The 19,074-nt window shown below is 40.4% G+C and overlaps 1 protein-coding gene across 1 annotated transcript; it reads right to left on the bottom strand.

Moving 5' to 3' along the window:
• Positions 1–12,786: 12,786 nt before the first annotated feature.
• Positions 12,787–18,780, bottom strand: FOXF2 (forkhead box F2). Its single transcript, XM_018556925.1, has 2 exons — positions 17,805–18,780; positions 12,787–13,014 (listed from the first exon to the last, which is right to left on the bottom strand). The coding sequence occupies exons 1-2, from the start codon at positions 18,778–18,780 to the stop codon at positions 12,848–12,850; spliced, it is 1,143 nt and encodes a 380-aa protein (XP_018412427.1). The 3' UTR covers positions 12,787–12,847.
• Positions 18,781–19,074: the final 294 nt, after the last annotated feature.

Below are 19,074 nucleotides of genomic sequence, written 5' to 3'. Positions count from 1 at the left end.
TTTTCAATGATAGCAACTTACTGTACTATATTGGGTTATTCCACAAATTTGGATAAATCAAGCATACTGTACCTCATGACCTGTACAAAGCCTGACTGGAGTGTGCCTTACCCATTTGAGATACCCTATCTGGGTGTTTACATACCTAAAAATCCTCATAAACTTTATACAGTGAACATCCCCCACATGCTGAGAAGTCTCCCTGACTTACTTAAGTGGTCCCACCTTTCTTTGTCATATATGGTACATGGATGGTGCACACCATTCAAATAATACCTAGAAATCCAAACCAGGCATTTAAGAGGTTTTTTTTGGGGTGTGAAGGGACACCAAAATGAGCATTCAGATCTTACAATGGGCCCATGAAAAATCGGGGTCTTCCCTGACTTAGAATTGTACACTCCAGTGTATGTGTGATGATGGAAACTAGTTACAGGCAAATACTTGTTTTTATCTATCTACTTATACATTTTGTACATAATATACCCTTATCGATGAATATAAAAATGAATGGAGCGCTTGCCATACTCATAAAACAGCTTAATGTTCCTACTAATGTTATTCATTTCTGTTAAGAAGGAGATTAAACTCTCCTCTGAACCTTTCCAAACCATAATGATATTATCTATATAGCATTTAAAAAATTAAATCTGGTCTCATAACATTAAAAATAGTATACTCTTCTCAGCCATAAAAATGTTGGCTAAGCTTGTAACAAAGTTTGCTTCCATCGCATTGAATGTAAAAGTATTTATCATACCAGAAATAATTATGGCTTAAGGCAAACTAACACTGACCTAATGAGTTCTTTTTCTACTGTTTGGAGATCCTCTCTCTTTTGTAATGCCCAATCAAGAGCAAGTCTAGCATCTCTATTATTTATAATGGTATATAATGAACAAACATCAGGTGTGATCAGAAACATACCTTCCTCAAGATTATCTTTTTGAAGATTTTCCAAAAGGTATCCATTTAACGTATATCCATATACACTGAATATGGTTTTAACATGAAACACGGTCTAAAGGATAAACTTGGCCTTTAACTTTTTCTTATAATGTATCGAAGGATCCTTCTTTAGCTTTTTGTATGTGTTTTCATCAAGTAATAATCTGTTTCATTTCCATCTGATGCTCCATGCACTTTTATCTAACACCAAAATTCAGCTAGCCATATTACAATGGTTTTTTTTTTTTTACTTTCTAAAATGTTAATCCCTTTCTCAATGTAATAAGGGTCCCTCCATTTTTTGGGGCTATTTCTTCCATCTCAATTAACACCATATTTTTAATACATCAATATATTGATTACTCTCTACGTGTAGATTAAAGGTACAGTTTATGATGCAAAGGATCGTATGTAACTTGCATTGTATTTGTAAGATAGGAGCACTAAATATTGACACATTGGAAGTAGTTCAATGTCAGACAAAGCCTTTCTCTATTTATTTCCACCAGGGGCACAGCAGCCAGTTGTCTGCAACTGATGCCAGTGCATTCTTTTCTTCCTCCTCCTCCACGTCTGCTGATTCTGCTATAGTCCTGCAAACTGGTAGTGAGGAGACAAAGGCCATATTTGATCATGCGATCACTGACCTGATGCAGGAGGATGACCTTAAACATGTGCAAGTATTCCTTGTTTCAAATACTGAGGATGAGAAATATAGTGCCATGGCTTACTACCAAGTGAATTCGAGTGATTGGAAGGGGATGGATGATAAGGTGAGTGTCACCAATTGGAGAGGAGAAAAGGTCTGTGGGAGAAGTATAAGTAGGGTTGCCACCTGTCTGGGATTCCCCTGGACTGTCCGGTTTTAGAGTGCTGTGCCCGGTTTTCACGGTAGTTGAAAACCAGACACAAACTATCAGGCAGACAGGGGCAGCCATGGGGCCCTATATATCAATAAATAATCTGCGCTATGGTCGAATGGTTAATCTTATGGTTGTGTTACCGCTGCAGTGCTGACAAAGTTTCAAAAGATATATATGCAAAAATACCATGCACTGGTAAATTGTTCAGTGATAAATGTTATCAAAACTGTAATGCAAATATAATAAATATCCAACATGTAAAAAAATAAGATAAACGAAATATGAAATATATCAGTTCAATTGGTGCATAACAAAGTAAATTCACTCTAATAAAGTTTATGTGTATCTTCCATCAAAACTATTCACTTCACTCGATGATAACTAAGGACTTTCTTCAGATTTTTTTAATCGCCCAAAAATTCATATACAGTAGATATAAGATAATCAGTATGTTACTTCCTCCAGTATTCTATTAACAAAATGAGCACTCACCAGAAAGTCCTGACTATATATTTCAATGGTCAAACTGCGCTTGTGTTTACATGTTAGTAGAAAACCGGACTCAAGCTATCAGGCAGACAGGGGCAGCCATGGGGCCCTGCTTAAGCTGGAGCACTGTAAGGCTGGAGACAAGGCTGGAAGTGGTAGAGTTCTGTAGCCCAAGGAGGGGAGCTATAGGTAGGTGGCCTGTGCATGCATTCATGATATGAGGTGCACCAGGGGCGGACCTACCGATGGTGCAGCCGGTGCCGCTACACCAGCGCCCACGGCTAAGGGGGGCCCAGTGTGATCTGATCCCGGGCACCCCCTATTGGTCCATTCCACGTCTCCTAGAAACCAGCAGCAGGCAGGTCCTTGAGAACCAGAGGAGAGCAGGTGAGAAATGTTTGGGCTGTCAGTGGAGCGCTCCTGCGGAGATCGCTGTGCATGGCTCTGAGAATTAGATTCGAGCTGTCAGTGGAGAGCAATCTGGTGCGATCGCTGCGGATCTCCACTGCCAGTTCGTCGTATGTTGGGGCATGATGCAGGCACTGCTGGAGGAGCGCGGCAGTCGAGCGCTGCTCTTCTGGGTCTTTGTGTAAGTAACCCACATGCCACTCATATTGATTCTGCATGCAAGAGATGATCCCGCCGCAATTCCGCACGTGCATCCGAAAACAGCTGCGCGTCGTGTATCGCAAAAAAAGGTACATGTACCTTTTTTCTGCAATTGCCGCGCGAATGTACCCCATTGAAGTCAATGGGGGTAACATGGCAATCGCTGGCTGCAATTGTGCAGGACCGCGCGATCCCAGGACGCGTGTCCTGGATTGCTCATGTGTACACCGGGCCAGAAGCAATCAAAAGCTGACAATAAAAAGGTTACTTGTGAAAGTCAGAAATAGCAGATGTCTCTGACCATCATTGTCCAACTTGCTGGAGAATTATTCCATGCCGAGGGTGGTGTGTGAGGCAGATCTGTTATCATTGCAAGCGATCGTGCGAAGAAGGTTGCATGTCTGTGAGTAGTGATCGTAATCAACAAACAATCTTACAAATCACATACAAACGATTGCGCTATCATTTTTGCCACCGTGGACCCCGCACAGCCCACCAGAGACCCCGCACAGCCCACCTGAGAACCTGGAAACAGGCCACCTGAGACCCCACACAGCCCACCTGAGACCCTACAAAGCCCACCTGAGACCCCTCTATAACCCTTCTGAGACCCTCCACAGCCCACCCGAGACCCTGGAGATATCAGGCTGCCACCCTGGAGCAACAAAGTGTAAGGGTATGCACTTACCGGTGACTGGTGCTGCATCTGTCCATTCTGTCAGGCCCCTCCGGCATCCAAGAAGTGCCCCGTAGCTGGTTTCTCCTCTGCAGCCACATGACAGCAGTGTGCAGCTTGTCAGTGCCGTGTGTGCTGGTGATCAGGCCCCCGGGCTCTAGAAGAACACTTGTAGCCTTCCACTGAATGGCTGAGAGTGGAGATGCAGGCAGTGCAACAAGTGATCATAGACTGACCACTCTCATTGGTTTTCAACAATGTGCGCTCACTAATTGGTGTTTGAATATATGTATTTCTTATTGCTGGTCTGCAGTGTGCCCCCTTACTGGTGGTCAGTGTTGTGTGCCCCTTTTACTGCTGGTCAGTGTTGTGTGCCCCCTTACTGCTTGTCAGTGGTGTGTGCCCTCTTACTGCTGGCTAGTGGTGTGGGCCCTCTTACTGCTGGTCAGTGGTGTGTGCCCCCTTTACTGCTGGTCAGTGGTGTGTGCGTGCTGGTCAGTGATGTGTGCCCCCTTTGCTGCTGGTCAGTGGTGTGTTCCCCCTTTACTGCAGGTCTGTGGCGTGTACCCCCTTTACTGCTGGTCAGTGGTGTGTGCCCTCTTTCTGCTGGTCAGTGGTGTGTGCCCCCTTTCTGCTAGTCAGTGGTGTGTGCCCCCTTACTGCTGGTCAGTGGTGTGTGCGTGCTCGTCAGTGGTGTGTGCACCCTTAGTAATGGTCAGCGGGGTGGGCCCTCTTACTGCTAGTTCGTGGTGTATGCCCCCTTACTACCTGGTCAGTGGTGTGTGCCCTTTTACTGCTGGTCAGTGGTGTGTGCCCTCTTTGCTGCTGGTCAGTGGTGTGTTCCCCCTTACTGCTGGTCAGGGATATGTGCCCTTTTTCCACTTGCCAATGGTGTCACTCTCTCCTTTCTTTCCCTCCTGGCTGTCTCTCCTCGCTGTCTCTCCTCGCTCTCTCTCCTGGCTGTCTCTCCTCGCTCTCTCCTGTATATTCTCCCCCAAAAAAGGCTGCATGGTGCTAGAGTGTTCGGGTTTCACTGGAAGAAAAGGTAGCAACCCTAAGCATAACAGCAGCAATGGAGTATTTACTCCTACACTCACTCCGCCATCTCCAGCTGCATACTTCCCAAGGCGGGTGCCTTTTCCACAGCTGTTTTATATATTTGAAAGACTGGAGTTGTGGTCTCATTTTCAACACATTTTATATTTTGTTTTAAGAAATGTAATTGTGCATTCATATTTATGTATCACATGGTAGTACTTATGCTGTTTTTTAAGCACTTTATGTAGAGTTTCATTTTAGTTTGGGGCGTAGCACTATTGGTTTACTATTTAGCATATTGCAGCTTACCAGTCCTTAGATGAGGTGGCTGCATTCGTTTTCTTGTTCAGACCTTTTTTCCTTTATTTTAATCTGGTGATTCTGCCAACACACGTCCTGTCCTAGAGTGATAGCACTCAATCACCATACTGTATCTATGGAGGAGCAGTGCTGCCATTATACAACAGAACTACAAAATCTCCCCTTTTTCTCTTCTTCATAAAATACAGATGAGGGGTTCTGTAAGCCTGCGACAAAGCTGGGATCAATGTAAATCATTAGAATTTCACACAGGAAGAAAGCAAAAAAAGTAATAAACTGAGAACATTTCTGGCAGAATCAACTGTTATTTTTTCACTGATTGAATAGATATAACAAAACAATGGTATATTTAACAGACCAAAGGGGACCAAATTAAAGAAGTTCATTGTTAGAGTCTACATACCCTTTAAAAAAGCAGCACAACATTTTACATTTAGGCTGGCTTTACACATTTGTATTGCAGTAACACACTTTTAAAGAATACCCTTATTAAAATGCACTAAAGCAATGCACCTGCAGGGCAACACAACACACATGAGTGCATTACTCATGAGAGTAGAGGATACTGGACTCAGCTAATTCCACAAATTAATGCAGATCTCTTGGAATTTTAAAAGTTAACCCCTGCAGTGCGGCGACCCCCACACTGCAAGGGTTAACAGCTTGTTTATTCCTATGGGGAAAAATAAAGTAGAAATACTCATCCGAGCCCTGCCTGGCTGCTAGCAATGGAATGTCCCTTAGTGACCTCACATCTAATACACTATACTCACTGGACCTTGGACCCTCCGGAGCTCGGGGGAGAAGAAGCTGCGGGGACCAGTCTAGCAGCCAGGCGGGATCAAGTCTTGGTTGAGTATTTCCTTTTTATTCGGTCCCCTAGAAAGAAAGGAGAAGTTAACCATTGCAGTGCAGGTCTAGCCCCACTTCAAGGGTTAACTTCTAAAATTCCTGGAGTACCCCTTTAAGGTTCCTGCAGCTGAACAAAGAGAAAAATGCAAGAAAAACATTAACATATGATAAATAATTCCTTACCAAGACAATTCCACGGGCAGCCGGAGCCCTTTCAGATCATTTAAAAATGATTGTTTATATAGCTCAGGATTACAGAAGGCCATATGTTTCCACCGAGGACTAGAGCAACATGGCATAGGTTATCGTTGGTAATTCAATTTTTTTTCTGCATGCTTACAATTTTAGCATGGCAGTAGTGTTCTTATTCATACTTACTGTATACATTTTTACTAAAACAAAAACAAAAACATTTTTTTAAGGTGCTTTTAAATGAATTTTATAATACTTGCAGCATATTTCTTCTCGTGTATTCTGCTGATGTTTTATAAATCTTTAAAAGATATTGAAAACCATGCTGAGTCCTGCGCGGACTTCTCATATAATTGCTTTCATTCCAATGGCACATGCAAATTTTGACAAATTGGGATTTAAACAATGTACTATATAAAAACTATAGGTGAAAACTGAACCCATTGAACTTTCCATGTGCGTTTTGGTTTGATTTAAGATGTAGTAATGATTGACTAAAGGAGTATTCTGAGGTGTATAAAATCATAATTGCTAGCCCGTACAGCACCCCCTCGGTTCTCCTGAACCGAAGGGGTCCTGGGGCCGAAGCCAGCCGAAGGATCGGCCGAAGCTACGGCCAGATCCTTCGGCAGCTTTGTGAATAGACCCCTTATAATTTCTTAAAGACTATGCATTACTTTATCCCATGGTTCTCAACTGCTGGATTGTGACTCAAAAGTGGGTCGCAACCCCATGTTCAGTCGGTTGCCACGCACCTTCTACTGCGCTTGGTGAGAGGCTCCTTAGCCTCCCTCTATCACAGCACTATCACTTTTTGCCCCAAGCAGCCAATCAAAATATGCTGCCCAGTGCCAAGTGTCAGCTTGAGGTAGGGTAGGCTGGGGGTATGGCCGTGAGGGAGCTCCATCCATACATGTATTGCTTACAGCTCCCTCGAGTGCCCTGTAAAGGGTGCCTGGACTGGAGTGATGTCCCATTCTGGCTCCGGCACCAAGGGAGCTGTACAAGCAATGAACATATGAATGGAGCTCCATCACAGCACAGCAGCCCATACTGGACCCCAGGCTGAGGATCCCCTGAGGTAAGGTAGAGTGAATCTTAACAAAAAAGAAAAAAAAAAGAAAAATGTTTTGGAGTGTGTGTGAGAATGTATGTGAGTGTGTGAGATTGTGCCTGTGGTTGTGTGTGTCTGTCATTGTTTTTGAGGGCACGTTCACACTAGTACAGTGTGATTAACACACTTTACCACACAATCACACCTACCTTGCGGGAGTTGTGCTACGTTGCCATTCATTCAAATGGAACCCCAAATGTACCTCCCACTCAGAGTTCGATAGCCCGCAAAGCAATGCGCGGTATCAGTACGGTGCAATTTAATGACAAAAGACAAATGTAAGTCCTGAGGTTACTAAGTTTGTGAACCACTGGCATAATCCATAGTTAATGTTACTAAAAAAAGGGAAAAGCAATGTCTGCAAATGTCTCTCCATCAGCCGAATAGGTAGGCAAATCATGTGCTTAAAGTGTAGCCAATGTGCTTAAAGTGTAAATCATATGCTTAAAGTGTAGTCAATGTGCTTAAAGTGCATTTCCACTTTTGTAGTCAAATTTAACAATGGATGGTGCTGAGAAAATTACTGTGTTCTTCAGCACCATCTAGGGACTATGCAATGTGCAGAACATTCATAAATCAGCACCATTGTGTATGAAAAACCCCAAAACAAAAATAGATATCTTTGGTTTAAACCTTTTTCTTTTTCTTTGTTCCTGGTAATTCTTCTGGTAACACACTTCCTTTCCAATGATGACAGTTAGTAGAGGCAGAGAGCACAGGAAGCTCACACAATTTCTGGCAAGATCAACAGGTATATGTTTTAAACTGATCAAACAGATATAACCAAACACATTCAATGGTATATTTAACAGACCAGAAGAGACCAAATAAGAGAAGTTCATTGTTAGGGATTGCATACACTTTAATAAATGCAATAAAACTTTCAGCAACAGCAACCTGGGGAAACAATGGAAATAATTATTTCCTCATTTATAATCATATCTTTCCAACATCTCATTCCAGCTGTACACCTCTGCTTAATATAAAATGCTATTACCAAGATCTACTCTGTCCTGGTAAGTAAAGCAAACAGAGCAAAAATATTTAGGTAAAACCCAGTTTATTTAAAATATTTAACAAGCAATTAAAAACATAAAGGGTAAACATTGCACTATAAGCATCCTCTGCTTATTAACTTTGTCCAAGTCCCCCCCACTCCACCATGCCAATACGGTGCAGTGAATAAAAAAAGAGAGGTAAAAAAAGTTGATAAATATACCTACCTACCCAGCTTCCATACTGCAGCAGGGGATGACTAGGGAAAAATTAGTAGCCCAAATCGTGTGTGATGTAACAGTGCAGGAGCGCATTCTCTAAAGAATTGGGCTACTCACCATTCCCCGGGATCTTCCCGAAAGGAGAACAATGTCACCTGCGCCTAGGCAGAAGTCAAGGAAGCAGTAAGAACAAGACAATGGATAGATATACAAAGATAAATAGAGATACATAAATATATATGTAGACCACATGTTATAGTGATTTTCTCAATCATTCCATTAGAGCTCTGCTGCTAGGGTTGCAGAAAGCTCTACAGGTTCAATCACTATCCATGAGAGTGTGAAATGTCTTTCTAGTGTAAAATTTGCTTTGGGTTCATCATTTTAAAAAATAATAACAGCTAGCTAGCTTCTAATGATAATTTTTCACAGAATTTTGCTGCTTTGTTGCTTGCCTGCGTTCATTAGCCTGCAGCCTACACTTTATACACTTGTATAAATTAGGTTATTGCATTGTTTTGTCATAGCAAAGTATTGTTGTTATGGTTATTGGTGCTATTGTTTTTATTATTGTCATAATTATTATTGTTGTTGTTATTATTATTATTCTCTAGTACACATTTAGAGTTATGAAATTAGCTAACAAGCTATGTTTTTATTAATGGTTTATACCTTTTTTTAAATAAATAAATCCATTTAATTAATTAAACTTGACAAGGACTGCAATGTAGCTAGTTCCTAATTAGCAATGCTAGAATTTGCTTCTTTATTACTTGACTGATTTTATTAGCCTGCAGTCTACACTTTATACACTTGATTATCATTGCATAGTTTTGACATAACAAAATTAGTATTGTTGTTGTGGTTACTGGTGCTATTGTTGTCGTTATTGTTATTATTATTCATTTTTCCAGTACAAACTTTGATGGTTTTGTAAGTTTTTGTGAGTTTTTGATGGTTTGCAAAGTGTCTATAGAAAAATAAATAAATACATTGAATAATTAAAACTTGACAAAGACTGCAACATTCTGCTTATTTTACACAGGCACGTGCAATGCTACATATTTATGATGGCCCACAGTGTACTGTACAGTGGATAGTACAGACGCTGGTTGCCCCGCTGACAACTCTATTCCATCCTTTAGACTGCAGAGATGAGAGCAGCCTCTGATGTGACAGTCACATGTCAGCCCTGCAGAGGTGGGGAGTTCAAGTGCAGCTGCAGCCTGTCTCCTTTATTTACTACCAACCTATATTAATAGGATCTGGGAACACGACAGGAAACAGCAGACTTCTGGCAATTCACAGTTTATATTGGTTAAATGTAAATAGGGCTTAAAAAAATAAATATAGACAGCAATATGCGATTCCCCAGCATCAGTGTGTAAACCACCAGGGAGAGCAGAATGACTGGCTGGCCAGCAGTGACCTCTGACTTTACATTTAGGTGCACTATGCACCTTGTTTACATCTGCTTACAGCAAGGGCATGGCAGTGTTTTATCCCAGCTTTATGTTAGATACACCACACTGGGATGCATACATTTTAAATAGCCATTCTTATTACTTCTTTTTCATCACAGCCCGGACATTACGTATTCTCTTTTTAAGGGGATCGGTAAATCTAAAGCATAAAGCAGAAGTTAAACATTACAGAAAGATCCATGAAATACATGAGTATATCAGGGAAAATTTGGCTGTAAACAGATGCCTTTCTGTCAAGATTGGCACTACAAATAGCCTCTCCTTAGCCTTTCTCCAACCACTGATGAATAAAAGGTAACTCAACAGGTCGCTTTTATTTAAAAGGAAAGCGTTCCGTTTTGAATAAGGATTTGGTGGTCTCAGCAAACACAAGCATCCGAATATGTCAATTGGCATTTTATTCTATTTAATTTGACTGTTTGACTTTAACACAATTCCACTGTACAGCAAAAAAAAAAAAAAAAGTTTTTTTATAGCATTTCAACAACCCATATCATATTTTACTACCTTATTTGTGTTAGAGTGTAAACTACATATACTACTGCCCACCAAGGGCTTATAGTCTATGTACACATCTCATATTTTAGGGAAAAGGCACTACATCATATGTTTTTCCATTATAAAATGCATCCACTTTAATTCCTTAATAATGCAAGATAAATCATTCGCAATTGGCGTTTGTTATAAACATTTTATTGGGGGAAAAATGTACATCCAAATATCTGAACATTTTTTTTACGACTACATAAGTGCAAATACATTCTTTTCTTAAAAAAAAAAAAAAAAAGCAATAGTGGGATTATACAGATTTCAGATACACTTTGTCAACATATTGTGATAAGAAAATCTAAAGAAAAAAATGGCGAAAAATAACGTTGCATTTTGCCCTACTAAAATATTTTATTTCTAATATATACAATATGTTAATACTAGACGGTAATGGAGAAAATGTGTGGAAGATGGGTGTTGACTTACCAATTATTACATATATGCTTCATTATTTTAACATTTAAAATTTGCATTTGTCAATTGTGTGGTGGCGGGGTCCGGGATGGATAAGAAGAGACAGATAATTAAATTGGGATACACTGAAGTTTAAAGAGGGGGAGAAGGTAAGATATAGTAGAAAGGGAAAAAGAAAGAAAGAGTGTGAGTGAGTGAGTGAGTGAGTGAGTGAGTGAGTGAGTTAAAAGACAATGATGTTAGAGAGAATGAGGGAGAGGAAAAAAGAAGGAACGCAACAACTTATATGAAAGAGAAAGGAGAGAGGGAGGGGGAGAGGAACGACATAGCTTATGAAAGCGAGAGAGAGAGAGAGAGAGAGAGAGAGAGAGAGAGAGAGAGAGAGAGAGAGAGAGAAAGAAAGAAAGAAAGAAAGAAAGAAAGAAAGAAAGAAAAAGAGTGAGTGTAATAAGTAGAAGGGAACAGAGAGAAAGGGTGAAAGGGAGAAATAGGATAATAGCTAAAATAGGTAAAAAGGGTAGAAGATATATAAATATGTAAATGAGAGAGGTAAAGAATAGTAAATACATAGGAAACAGAGATGTTACAGTGGGTAATGGAGAAATTAATATATAGAAGAGAGGTAAAAGGAACAGAGAGGGTAAGAAATATGGAACATATAAGAGAGAAGAGAAAAGGAGAGACTGTAAGATATAGCAAATATAGGGGAGAGAGGGAAAGTAAACAGAATGTAAGAACCATTGTAGAGATAAAAAGTGAAAGGGAACAAGGATGTAAGAATTAAAGGATATATAGAGATGGGATAAATAGATGTAAAAAGATGAAAGCAACACAGAGCATATGATACAGAAGGAGAGGGGAATTGACATGGAAGGAAATAAGTGAGTGAATTGGAGACAGAAGAAAATAATAATGGAGGAGTAGAAGGTTAGAGAAGGAAATATACAGGGGGTTGAGAGACAGAGAACAGCGGATAGTGTAAGAGAAAGAAGGAAAAGAGACAATATAAAGATGGACAGAAAAGAAGAAGTAACACAGCGCAGAGAGATTCACTGATCAGATTGCTCTCTCGCCTGGTGCAGTGGAATCTTCAGGCTCCTATTGAGCTTCATCTAATGCTCCGAGATTTCTTTTAAACCACGCAGTCATTTCCACCATGTGGAGATTATTTCCAGCATTTGGTTTTACATGAACCATGATTCACGGTTAAGTCACATCGAAAATATTTACAAAGACAAAGCAACTATCACAAACAACAATACGTAATGATTTATACCAGGATCTGTTTCCATACACAGAAGGGAGCTTCTTCGTAGAACAAGAAGAAGCATTTACAATCTAGGAGTAGATTGCAGGTTTGTTTGAAAGGTGTGATTTACTAAAGGAGTAATAAATAGGTTAGCCAAGCCATTTCAAAATTAACCCGTCTTAAATTGTTTTCCTGGATGCTTCCAACAGAGGCAAGTGCACTCTAAACTGTATGATATTATCCCTTATGTAAATCACCCCCATCTTATGGAAAATACTCGAAGAAAGTTTGATTTGAATAGGGAGATGCATTGGATTTGTTAGGCATTTCGACTGACCCCATTATTTGATGGCAGTCAGCTAATAATATTGGTTCATTTGTATCCTTTTATATATAAAACTTATTACACTCGTGTCTTTTTTTTTTTGTATTATCAGCTCTTCAGTATTTCTCAGATAGAAGTGCTATGTTTGTATCTGGGGCCAGATACTTGTCCATATGATCTGACAATGCCTCCTGATTGCAGGATTGTAAACATATCAAACTCTATTATTACCTGTGGTTGGCAGGCAGTGATATATTTAAGTGCCCGGACAATGAAAGTCGATTGGAAGCAATTCAAGAAGGAAGATGAAGGGTACTCGACCACTTCAAATATGACAGCTGAGCACCGAGCAGAAAAGGAGCCACAGATCTAGCACCGTGATTGATGCCTTGCCATTAGTGTGGCTGCATGGCCCAGTATTGAGATAGCACAGTGCAGGTGACAAGCCCCAGCAAAGGGGGTGCTCGATGCCCACATGGCACAGTGCACTACAGTACACAGTCTGATCTACATCACACATGGCTTTATATCCTGGCAGACACTTTGATGATGGTGGTGGTGATAGTAGGAACTACTGGCAGACGGGTGGAAAGATGAAATCCCGTTAAAATTGAGAACAAAATCCTTTCTGTCGCACACAGGGGAGGAGTGGTGCTGGTAACGAGGCAATCCCACTGCAATGGAAACACAAACAGTTACTAGAAGATAGCACATAGCGCTTGTGTCATCAGACACTCAGTGACTGATCAGAGGAAAGGCAAAGTGATCACCTGCTGGAAAGACTCAATTTGCCTTTCACTGGTGATGTAAAAGAGCATTACATAAGACCACACAACCTTCATCCTCTTATTCTTTCTTATACAGCTCTGTCTAGCTATCACAGGTGATTTTGTTAAACGGTCACTTGTCGGGAATTAACAATTGCTTTACATAGAGAAGCTTAACATTCTCTGATAAATATGTGAAATCCAGGAACCTATCAAAACTAAATGATACATTACTTTTTTCCCCTCAATATTACCTGCCCAGTGATCTGTGTCGATTTACTAAATAAATACATATTACCTGCCCAGTGATGTAATGATGGGTCGCTTCACTAAAGGTGTAAATATTACCTGCAGTGATCTAATAATGGGTCGATTTACTAAAGAAGTAAATATTACCTGCCCAGTGATGTAATGATGGGTCGATTTACTAAATAAATAAATATTACCTGCCCAGTGATTTATTGATGGTTCGATTTTACTGAAAAAGTAAATATGACCTGCCCAGTGATGTAATGATGGGTCAATTAACTGGTAATTAATATTACCTGCCCGGTGATTCATTGATGGGTCGATTTTTACTAAAGAAGGAAATATTACCTGCCCAGTGATGTAATGATGGGTCAATTTACTAAAGAAGGAAATATTACCTTCCCGGTGATTCATTGATGGGTCGATTATACTATAGAAGTAAATATTACCTGCCGAGTGATATAATGATGGGTCGCTTTACTAAAGGAGTAGATATTACCTGCAGTGCTCTAATGATGCATCGATTTACTAAAGAAGTAAATATACCTGCCCAGTGATGTAATGATGGGTCGATTTACTAAATGAGTGAATAGTTTTCACTTTGCAAAGTTCTTAGATAATGCAATGTAGTTGTGTTCCCTTCAGTTCAATCGTATGCAATCCTGTTTTTTTTTTGCACATGATTGGTGTTTCAGTGTAATAAATAAGCTAAGAGAACAGTCTCTACACCTTTGGCAAATTAATAAAATATTAGAAGTGTTTGCCATAAATGCCAACTAATATGGAACAATAACTTATATTACTGTGGCTTTTTCTGAAATATCTGCTTTCCATACCCACATATTTCTGACAGTCTAACATCTTGACATTTCTGTCAATCGCTATTCTTTTACATGATTAAAATATAGTACTGTGAAGTCGATTTTCTAAAGGAGTAAAGGCTGGTCACCAAGCACTTTGATTATAGTGTAGGTTCACTTTGCAAAGTTAATGATAGTAAGTAAGGTGCATTCGTGTTCACTTTAAATAAATTGAGGGAACTATTATTTAAATTTAAAAAAATTATATTTACTATCACATGATTGGTTAATTGAGCTAACCACAGCTTCGTCTTATACACTTATATACTAAGCTTTGGACAACGTTCGCTTTTGAAGTAAGCAGCTTCTTTTCCTTTAGTAAATGAACCCATGTTCAGCGGTCCCTTACAATACATTTCTCCTAACACTTTGCATCACAGATTATCAAAACGCAACCAATTAGTTTGTGCATGGTGCCAGTATTCACTATTTGACTGTTGCCAAGGCAACGCTTCACTTTCACTGAGTGCTTTCCCCATCATTGCCTGCAGCCACCTCACCTTGCTATATTTCCATATAAATCTTTCCAAGCTTCCTATTTACGGCCCCGGTTTAATCAGTTTCCATGGATTAACAATGTGAGAAAATATGTATTTCCAAACCTCAACAAAACAGGCGCTGGGCTTCTAATCTGCCTGGATATTGCATGTAATACAACATGAAAGCACACTCATTTCTGGGGCTCAAGCTTTTAGAGGCTGGCCTTATTTTATGTAAAATTAGTTAAGAATGTCCCTTTAAAATGGGGATTATTTTCACAAGGCTCATTAAATCTGTGCAGACACCTCATTATGTAATTAATTTTTAATACACGGCCAGTTGCCTTCTCCTCAAGGTGAACTAGGCACATGTAAAAGGTGAGCACGGTTTTTAACGAGCTGCTGGACTTCCTAATTAAAGAGAAGAATTTTGCTTTCTGCTAATTAGTGAAAACGCGGCGGATTTGCAGAGGCATTTGTATAGGCACAAGTACTGTAATGTGCCACACCACGCCGTCTAATCTTATCTAATCTTTCATCTACTAGCCTGATTTACAAATTGTTATTTGGGAGCTCATACACAGTGGGGCTTAACTTTGATGTGGATGGCATATTGGCAGGGCAGGAAGGAAGTTTATTGAAAAGTCATAAATCGGATTTATAGGTGTAAATAAATCCGGCAAATGACTGATAATAATTAGCCCGTATTTCCTAAAGATATCCATAACTTAACCTGGCTAATTGCATAGCTGCAAGTAAGCAAATTAAACTATAACACTGGCATTGAAAAATGACAGTTGGAGAAACTGTGAATTTCATTGGTCTCTGTAGGCTAATATTGACAATCTCATGTAACCTTTCTCGTTCGGTCACTTCGAAAAAAAAGGCCCAATGATTAGCTCTAAGCAGACAACACCAGGTATAACCAGTGTAACTGTTATATCATTATTTGTCCTAAATAATTACTGTTGGGGTTTTTTTTTAATAATCGCAACAATTGAAAAAACAGTCTTGTATACACCACATTTTACTAATATTCTCTTAATCAAAAGCACCTTCATCGTGAAAATAAATCTAATTTATTACAATTAAATATTTGCCTCCTTTAAATTAATGTATTTTACTTGTCTATCTAGTTACAAACATCTAAGAACAAGCACAAACCAAATATACTGAGTATAAGTTACTGTCTAAGCTAGGAGCATTGTAGAATAATAACTATATTTGAATAAACAAGGTGCATTTTAAAACAGACATTTTTGGAATGTTTACAGAAGACTACAGGAAACACACACACACACACACACACACACACACACACACACACACACACACACACACACACACATACACACACACACACACACACACACCTATCTAATAAATGTATCTCTATAAACAGATACTGATAAATGTATATCTAATAAACACATGTCATGCTGACACATTTTAGATGCAGCAAACACTCCACTGTGTAGAGTTTACGCATCATAAAACTGACAGGGTTACAATTCTGCCTTTAGCATCTTTTATTATAGGTGTTTTATTTTAAATGCTGCCTGTGAATACGTTTAAACTGAAGATCGTGTAAGGAGAAAATGACTGCATTCCCCTGTGCTAATCAAATCATGTTCACGGTGCAGATATGCAGCCAGTGTAATCTCTTCTAGTAAGTACACAATCCTGGATTATACATGTATTATACAGATAAACTCCCATAGGGGATATCTTCACAGATAAGGAGGGCTGCCTGGCTCCCCGGGACGTGATTGACAGTTCAACGAGGGTGGAATGAAAAAAAAAATGGCAGTGAGACTTTTTTTTTTTTGCAGTTGTTACTTGTTGAAATTCCCATAAAATTGAACAAGAGGTTGCTCTCATGTGGGTTAAGTCAGGCTCAAATCCTCTTTCGGTGTGGTCCAGCTTAGACTGTCTTTGTTTAGTTAACCTCTGCGACCCGTATTTAAAAGGTCTATTTGCAAATTTCCCAGTACAAATCCAGTATGTTCTGCTGCCTTACATCGCCCCTCAGCCCTATGTCTGGAGCTAAGGGAGCAGTTTGGCTCAGAGCTGAATTTAAAAAAGTTTATTTAGACAAGGGCAATGGACAGGAATATGGAGTGCTCTCTAGAAGGGTATATGAAGTGAAGTCTTAAAGCGGGTCTACATATTAATGTTGATAAATGGCTGTAATGTTCTGTCCCAGGAGCCCCATTTACTTGTGATTTACACATGACCTGTGATCAGAGTCATTCAACCTACAGCTCCTCTTACGTGCCTCGTTTTGCTAATTTAATAAATACACTGCACTAGTAACCCGCTAAGGTGCTGTCAGCATTCTTTCTGACGGATGGCAAAAAGGCAAAGTGAAAAACAGAAAAATAGGTAACAGAGGAGAACCATTGAGATTGAGATATTATAAAGCCGAATCAAAGCATTTTACAATTTAGCACTATCTATGTATTTATTTGTCTTGTTCCATTTGATTCTGGGTAGATGTATAGTTTGAGGAGAGACTGCCAAGTGCATGCTTTAGCAATAAAATAAACCTGTGTTCAACTATGTGCAAATAAATCCTGATCATTTTTCCTTTGCAAATAATTGGGTATCGAACGTGAACTCAAACTCAGCGACACCTGATTTTCTCTCTCTCTCTCTCTCTCTCTCTCTCTCTCTCTCTCTCTCCTATAATTATTTCCCTCCTGATGTAATGCCTATAGGGGTTGATTACCTAAAGTAGATGATGTCCACTTTAGGTGAATGCTAACCTAGCTTAGTGAGCTTAGTGTATGTAGCTGTGGACTTTGGATATCCAACAGTGTGCAGCAAAAAAAACAAATAAACCAAAAAACAAGATTTGATGACTAAATTATTGCACTGACCACAGCTTCACGTTATAAGCTAAGTGAGAATGTAGTAAATCAACTCCATGACACATTTTATTTGTTACCTTTATAACCTAAACTGTACACAAACATGAAAAGAAAGGGATACATGTTATCAGTGTATGAGTAATATCCTAACAATTTGGTTACAATGTTTAACACTGAACAGAATGTTGAATCACTAAATAATCAGAAATGGTAGAGGCAAATGTTGTGCAGATTACCTGAGAGATCATCCCGGCTGTTCTGATGGAGGTAACCCTGTTCCAAGGTGTAGGAAGACATGCCTGAGTGGATACTGGCGGATGCTGCGTTGCCAGGTGCCATGGCCTGCTGCTTCAGGTATGGGGAGGCCCCAGATGATGTCCAGTGAGCGGTGGGGCTTGTGTAAGGAGAATGACATTCCATAGCACTGGCCATGGCAGGAGAAGATGGGACAGGGCTACTGCTGCTGTCTGGTCCATAGTCACCGCTGGATGACACCGGGCAGCTGGCCATATATGTGGAGCCTGGGTTGGGGGACATATGTGGGACATGGTGACCTCCACTCAAGCTGTCGTATCCTCCAGTCATAGAATTTGTCATCATATCTAAGTTATAGCCATTGCTATGACATGCCAGGGAAGCAGGTGGGGCTTGGAAATCAAATCCTTGGGGAAGGATAGAAGTGCTAAAGCCGATACCATTCATCATCCTGTACATGGGTTTCAGAGCTTGGCATTTCCTCCGAAATCCTCGGGGTCTTCTTCGGAAGGAGCCCTCCTCAAACATGAACTCGCTGGCAGGGTCTATGGTCCAGTAATGCCCCTTTCCAGGTCTGCCCAGTCCTTTGGGCAGCTTGATGAAGCACTCGTTCAGAGACAAGTTGTGGCGTACAGAGTTTTTCCAACCTTGGTAGGAGCCTCTGAAGAAGGGGAACCTGGCTTGTAGGAACTGGTAGATCTCGCTCAGGGTGAGTCTTTTGGTCGGAGAGCTCTGAATAGCCATTACTATTAAAGCGATGTAGGAATAGGGGGGCTTTTCAGGGCGCCTGAGCCCCGAACTTGGCTTCTTGCTCTTGGAGGATGAAGAAGAGGAGGAGGAGGTATCCATGGCGGCCGGCTGTTGGCTCATCGGTGCAGGCTGCAGAGCTCCTGTACTAGGGCTGGATGGCAATGGAGCTGAAGGATCTAAGCGCTGACTGGGGTTCTCCGTGGTCATCTGAAAGTGGCAGCAGCACCCACACACTCTGTGTGTTAGGTATGATCCGCAAGTCTTAGGAGAAGTGACTTCTTGCAAGTTGGATGACCTATTGCCTCTCGCAGACGGCCGAGGACATAAAATCCCTTGAAAGGATCAAGTTCAAGAGCTTGAGACGCTAAGTGGCACTATCAGCTCAGGAAAGAGCTGCTAAAATCCGAGGGCTCAGTTGTCTGCATAACTTCCCTTCAGTTAGAAGAGCAGCGGCTGCCTTCCCCGGGAGTGCACAGTCCATGCAGATCCTTATCTGGGACT

This window comes from Nanorana parkeri, unplaced genomic scaffold, assembly GCF_000935625.1.
Source record: "Nanorana parkeri isolate BGI_ZX_2015 unplaced genomic scaffold, ASM93562v1 scaffold258, whole genome shotgun sequence".
NCBI lineage: Eukaryota > Metazoa > Chordata > Amphibia > Anura > Dicroglossidae > Nanorana > Nanorana parkeri.
Note: the sequence above shows the minus strand (reverse complement) of the source record. Positions and strands in the feature narration are given on the sequence as shown.

Excerpts from the sequence above, each read along its gene's own strand:
- FOXF2 (XM_018556925.1), bottom strand. The coding sequence starts at position 18,780 with ATGACCACGGAGAACCCCAGTCAGCGCTTAGATCCTTCAGCTCCATTG. Across the intron at positions 13,015-17,804 it reads CAGCCGGGATGATCTCTCAG|TGGGATTGCCTCGTTACCAG; the intron begins GTAATCTGCACA and ends TTTCCATTGCAG.